Consider the following 7037-nt stretch of genomic DNA (forward strand, 5'->3'; position numbering starts at 1 on the left):
CTTACTCAGGAACCTCAGATCTGAGGATATCGGTTCAAGGCCAGCCCAGGCAGGAAAGTCTGTGAGTCTCTTATTTCCAATTAACCACCAGAAAACAGGAAGAGACTGTGGCTCAAGAGGTGGAGTGTTAGCCTTGAGCAAAAAGAAGTTCAGGGACAATCCACAAGCCCTGAGTTCAAGCTCCAGGACTGGAGAGGGGGACCCTCAAACAAACAAACAAACAAAAAGAACCCTAACTTTTAATTTAAAATCTTACTTCTTCTTCACTAAGCAGCGAATAACACACAGGGCATCATGAATGGACCGCTCAGCTTCTTCAATCACCAGTTTGTTAGAACCACGTACAACAATTGTAACTGTTTTTCCTGGGCTTGCACAGCCTGTAATCTTTAGTAAATAAATTTCAAATTAGGTACAGGTTAAAAAAAAATCCAAGCAAATAAAAGCTTAATTATAATACTGTTACCTTGAGCAGTTTTCCAGAACCATCCAAATTGACCTCCTCAGCCAACTCAGCAGAACCCAGCATGTCAGTTGTGAATTGGTCAATATGAGCAACTGGTTTGGTGCCAATTGTCTGTGAAAAAATAAACCCAGAAATCAAGGTAACGTTTTATCAGTGGACATTTTACAAATACAGACATTAATATTTTACCTTACAAATGAATTCAATGTCTTCCCTTTCAATGTCTTTAATCACCATAATCTTCATCTTGTTCAGAAAATGTAATGCAAGATCGCTAAGAGCATCTCTAAAACACAAAATAAATGTTTATGTTAGGCAAAAACCTAACCCAAATCAAACCAAAGAGAAAAAAACCCTCCACCTTGCTGTTCAAAGCTTCTAATGCTTTATTGTTCAAATGTACAATCACATGCAAATTGAGTATTGGGACCAACTTACTTGAGGTCACTGTCATGTAATTTGGGATTAGAACCCCTTCTTTCAAGTGTTATCTATCAAATACTATATAAAATAAGTAGTTACTTTTGGTACAACGTATCAATAGAGTAAATAGGGAAAGGAAAAAAAACATTTCAAACCTAAGAAGCCCTTTGGCATAAATAGTATCTAAAGCATTCTCTCTAAAAGAAATGAACTTTCAATCAATTACATAGACCTTTAATTTAAACGAAATGTAGCCTTTAAAAAATGAATTCCATTTGATGTTTAAACTCATAATCTACAAAGGTTATACAATCCACATTTGTATTATCACAAAGACAATCTGTTTTTTACTCAATATATAATGGCACTCCAAAATGAAGATTTACTATAGATGTCTGGTTCTTAATTTCCTAAAAAGTGTCATTAAGCTAGGAACTGCTGGCTCATGCCTGTGATCCTACTCAAGAGGTTGAGATCCATGGATCATGGTTCAAAGCGAGGAAAAGCCCATCAACTCTTATCTCCAATTAACCACCAGAAAACTGGAAGTGGCACTGTGGCTCTAAGTGGTAGAGCACTCACCTTGAGCAGAAAAGCCCAGAGACAGTGTCTAGACTCTGAGTTAGAGCCCCATAATCCCCCCCCCAAAAAGCGCTTGAGTGTCTAAATGAATCATAATTAAGGGAAGATGAAGAAAACAGTTCCACACCTTAGAATAGACTTCTGTATGAGAAGAACATTACAGCCTGTTTTTTTAATTTGCTTCACTAAATTTAAAATATAGGCTCTCTCTTCTCGCAGCACTCTGTCCATCTGGGCATAGTCAGAAACTACTATTTGATTATCCATCTGTTTAGAAAAACAAACACTTGTAAGTGGAAATATGTACAGAATTCAACTAATACTAAAGTATATACACATGAACTTATGTCTTTTAATTTAATTGCTATTGTCTTTTTTGGGGACAGTCTCACTATCTAGGCTAAGCTGGCCCTGAGTCAATGATATCTCTATCTACCAAGTACTGTGATTACAGGAGCATACAAACATGCCTAGCTCCATTAGATAGCTTTTATTACAAGTCCATTCTAAGCACTGGTAGCTTTAGTCCTAGCTATATAGGAGGCTAAGATCTGAGGGTAGCAGTTCAAAGCCAGAGCTTAATAGTTCATGAGATACTATTTCATTTTTTCTTTTTTTTGTTGGTTGTAGGGCCTGAACTCTGGGCCTGGGTGCTGTCCCTGAGCTCTTCACAGCTCAAGGCTAGCACTCTACCACTTGAACCACAGTCCCACTTCTGGCTTTTTCTGCTTATGTGGTGCTAAGGAATCGAACCCAGGCTTCATGCATGCAAGGCAAGCACTCTACCACTCAGCCACCTTCCCAGCCCCGAGATATTATTTCTAATTAAACAGCAAAAAGGTTAAAATGGAGGTGTGGCTCAGGTGGTAGAACACCAACCCCATGTAAAAAGCCAAGTATATCAACTCAGTATCAAGTCCTTCTCCCCCAACTGCATTTCAGTACAAAAAGAAAAATAAAATGACCATCCTATTTGGTAGCATTGAAGTAGGGCCTTGCGCTTGCTCATTAGGCAGTTCTACTGCTGAAATACACCTCTACCCCCTTTTAAGGTTATTTTTATAAGCCTTTGCTTCCTGCCCAGGTAAGCATCTAGACAGAAATCTGCTTTTTTTCTTAGGTTTCCTTTTATGGCTGTGATGACAGGCATGCACCACCATGCCCAACTTCTTCAATTGAGACAGTCTTGTAGACTCTTCTATACAGATTGGCTTCAATCTGAGATCTTCCTATTCTATACCTCCTAAGAGCCTAATACTTGAATGTCAACCTTTTGCATACAAACTGTTATAAAAACAGCATCAGTTGTATCCTTTTTACTCTATGGCTTGTCATAAAAACTGCTGAGAATGGGCTGGGAAGGTGGCTCAGTGGTAGAGCGCTTGCCTTGCATACATGAGGCCCTGGGTTCGATTCCTCAGCACCACATAAGCAAAAAGAAAAAAGCCGGAAGTGGCACTGTGGCTCAAGTGGTAGAGAGCTAGCCTTGAGCTGAAGAGCTGAGGGACAGCACCCAGGCCCAGAGTTCAGGCCCCACAACTGGACCCCCCCCAAAAAAAGAAAAGAAAATGACAAATTTTCAACAAGTGATATAGTAATGTTTTAAGTAAAAATAATCTTTTCATAGTATGATCATCAGACTAGTTTCAGTTTCTATTTGTTTAAACAAAATATCTGCAAGTTACAGGATACATGAAGTTTGTTTTTGGAAATTTGCAAAGAATATAAAAACTTTTTAAAAACCCTCTAAGTTACAGACAAAATTATTTTCCAGACCCTTTAAATCACCTGTCAGCTATTTTGTTTTTATTTTAATGAGAAAATGTTTTAGTTACTTAGTCAAAAAGTAAGCTGGTTGGGCTGGGAAGGTGGCTCAGTGGTGGAGCGCTTGCCTTGCATGCATGAGGCCCTGGGTTCGATTCCTCAGTACCACATAAGCAAAAAGAAAAGAAAAAAAAAAGTAAGCTGGTGCCAGAAGCTCATGCTTGTAATCCAAGCTACTAATGAGGCTGAGATCTGAGGATCACGGTTCAAAGCCAGCCCAGGCAAGAAAGACCATGAGATTCTTAACTCCAATTAACCACCAGAAAACTGGAAGTGGAGCTGTGGCTCAAGCTGCTCTCACCTTGAGCTTAAGAGCACAGGGACAGTGGCCAACCCGAGTTCAAGCCTCACAACCAACCCCCGCCCCCCAAAAGTCAAAGAGCAAACAGCAAACTAATTTCATTTGGATTTTACTTACATCTGTTTTGGGAGCAGACAAGCAAAACTGAATAAGCCCAATCTTAGCCTTTTCAACTCTAGTTATTCCAGAATTAGCCACTTTTTGGGTGAGAACTAGTCCTTCCACCAATTCACAATCATCGATTGTCCCACTAAGAAAAAAGAAAACAAGGAGAGGATAAAGAGATGGTAGAAATCTGAGACTGTTGTTAACACATTAAAATCATTAACCAAAGAAAAATACTTCTGCCTACTAATAACCCATCCCCAAACCTCTTGGATCAACAACTGTCCCACTATTTTTTTTTTTTTTGGGTCCGGTCGTGGGGCCTGTACTCTGGGCCTGGGCGCTGTCCCTCAGCTCTTCAGCTCAAGGCTAGCGCTCTACTACTTCAGCCACAGCACCACTTCTGGCTTTTTTCTTTTTGCTTATGTGGTGCTGAGGAATTGAACCCAGGGCCTCATGTATGCAAGGCAAGCGCTCTACCACTGAGCCACCTTCCCAGCCCTGTCCCATTATCTTAAGTAAATATAAACAAACCTTGAGATTCTCACACAAATGCAATTTTTAGGGAAACATAAAAAAGGGGTGGACCAAAGATGCTCAAGATGCATTATAAGCATCAACTGTTTCATAAAATAGCACCTGTTGTACAACTGATTAAATAAAAAAATTGAAAATTTAGTTTGCAACTTATTTCTGTCAATATCAAAATTGTAATTAGTGATACTTACCCAAGCTTCTTAACTATTTTAATATCTCTAAGATCTACACTTGTAGCGGTGGCTGGGTCAATCACTTTCATCACTGCATTGACACTCATTGGAGAAAGTAGACTTGAATACTGAGAGACAACCTACAATTTTTTTAAAAAGTTAATCTTCACAGTAGAAAAAGCCCTAGTTTTTCAATGACAAAGTTATACAAGAACTGATTACCATCTTTTTAGAGTAAGATTAGGAAAAGGAACCACATGAGAAGCCTGTATACAAAGATGCCCTTCTACCCAGTGGCATAAATGAGAATATATACACTTGCTTTCTCTTTCATTAATATAGTACTCTGACTGATTAGAGTACCAATAGCTTTAAAGGCAATCCAAAACTGTCCAATTTATTTTTTTGTTTTTTGGTCTGGTCGTGGGGCCTGAAATCTGGGCCTGAACGCTGTCCCTCAGCTCTTCAGCTCAAGGCTAGTGCTCTACCACTTGAGCCACAGCACCACTTCCGGCTTTTTTTTCTTTTTGCTTATGTGGTGCTAGGGAATCGAACCCAGGGCCTCAGGCATGCAAGGCAAGTGCTCTACCACTGAGCCAACTTCCCAGCCCAACTGTCCAATTAATTTTATGTGGAGGTTTCCTACCTAAAATATATGATGTAACCCTTAACCTGAGCAGATGGTAAAAATATGGTTAATGGCAAATATTTATTAATCCTTTTTTAAATATACCAGACAGTGATCATACCACTTTGCCTATATTAATTCACTTAATCTTCAGATGGACTGATACAAAGTCATACAACTTTAGGTAAGTGTTGGAGCCAGAACTGCAATCTAGATTCTAAGACTAGAGCTAGGGACACTCATTCAGCAATATTACTTATTGTCACTAGAACTTTCTAGCTCTTTTTTTTTCTTTTTGCTGGTCATGGGGCTTGAACTCTGGGCCTAGGTGCTGTCCCTTGGCTTTTCAGCTCAAGGCTAGCAGTCTACCACTTGAGCCACAGCACCACTTCTGCCTTTTCTGCTTATGTGATGCTGAGGAATTGAACTGAGGGCCTCATGCATGTGAGACAAGCACTCTACGACTGTAGCTCTTCATTTTTAATGAAGGAAAATGAATATTTGAGCTGGCACTGGTTGCTCAAACCTGTAATCCTACTCAGGAGGCTGAGATCTGAAGATCCTAGTCTGAAAGCCAGCTTGGCAGGAAAGTCTGAGACTTACCCCAATTAACCACAGAAAAAGCCAAGGAGAACTATGGCTCAAATGGTAGAGCAGAGGCTTTGAGCAAAAGCAGCTCAGGGACAGTGCCCCACCAGACTGGCACCAAAAAAAAAAGAAAAAAGAGAGAGAATGAACATTAGAATCTAATACTGATAAAAAAGAGAAAAAGAATTGGGGTAGATAACAAAATATGGCCAGGTGCAGGTGCTTTACACCTGTAATCCTAGCGACGAGGCTGAGATCTGAGGATTGCAGTTCAAAGCCAGCCTGGGCAGGAAATTCTGTGAGACTCTATCTCCAATAAACCACCAGAAAACTGGAAGTGATGCTATGGCTCTAGTGCTGGAGCACTAGCATTGAGCTGAGGACCTGAGGGAAAATGCGTTCAAGCCCAGGACAATGAGGCCCAGAGTTCAAGCCCCACAACTGACAATACACACACACACACACACACACACACGATGGAACAGATGGAACATAATTCTTTTTACTTTTTTTTTCATTAAACTAGTTATTTAATTTTAAATTTCTCAAGAATATAAAAGCTCATCACTTCTTTTAAGTTTCATAACTAAAAAAAAAAACAGATGTAACTAGTTACATCTTGTGTGTACATTACTTATTTTCCCATGAAAGGAGACAATGTAGAAGACAAAACACACACACACACACACACACACACACACACACACACAAACCAAAAACCTTGATAAAGCTCTGCACCTTAAGCATTCATGTACCGACAGAAATAACTGTGGCAGTCATTGTGATTTGGAAGGTGGAAAGATTTAAGAGGCAATTTAACAAGTACTAAAAATGCATTAAATGAAAAGCTGGAAATGGGTACAGTACCTATCAAATAACTCCTTTGTAAGCCTTATGGCTTAAACCAATTAAACAAATGTGGTTACTTAGAAGTTAATATTTTCTATATTAGCATCATGAATCACAGGGGGAAAAAACCCTTCAACTATTATGTGACAATTGTCTCTTCGTGCTTGTCTCACCTTTGAGTTCAATGAAGTGGTTGCACTATTTAACAAAGTTTCTCTGTCACTCAGCTCCACAGGTCGAGACATGTCAGTCAAGACTTCAAGACCCTTTTCTAAAGCCTTCTGGAATGACTCGGAAATGATGGTTGGATGAATTCCTGTTATTTATGAAAGTAGTTAATTGTAACAGATGTGATCTAAAAATATTCTAGCCGGACATTGGTGCCTAATGCCTGTAATCCTAGCTACTCAGGAGGCTGAGATCTGAGGATCTCGATTCAAAGCCAGCCTGGGCAGGAGAGACCGTAAGACTCCTATCTCCAATAAACCACCAGAAAACCGGAAGTGGCGCTGTAGCTCAAGTGGTAGAGTGCTCACCTTGAGCTGAAGAGCTGAGGGACAG

General features: G+C 39.8%; 1 protein-coding gene across 1 annotated transcript in view; it reads right to left on the bottom strand.

Moving 5' to 3' along the window:
• Nucleotides 1-218: 218 nt before the first annotated feature.
• Cct4 (chaperonin containing TCP1, subunit 4 (delta)) overlaps nt 219-7037 on the bottom strand; it is a 16017-nt gene continuing 9198 nt past the window's right edge. The window contains 7 exon segments of the mRNA XM_013022576.1: nt 219-387; nt 467-577; nt 656-752; nt 1599-1738; nt 3714-3846; nt 4430-4551; nt 6650-6792. Coding sequence (XP_012878030.1) covers nt 253-387; nt 467-577; nt 656-752; nt 1599-1738; nt 3714-3846; nt 4430-4551; nt 6650-6792 — 881 coding nt within the window. The 3' untranslated portion in view covers nt 219-252.

This window comes from Dipodomys ordii, unplaced genomic scaffold (assembly GCF_000151885.1).
Source record: "Dipodomys ordii isolate 6190 unplaced genomic scaffold, Dord_2.0 Scaffold63, whole genome shotgun sequence".
Taxonomy (NCBI): domain Eukaryota; kingdom Metazoa; phylum Chordata; class Mammalia; order Rodentia; family Heteromyidae; genus Dipodomys; species Dipodomys ordii.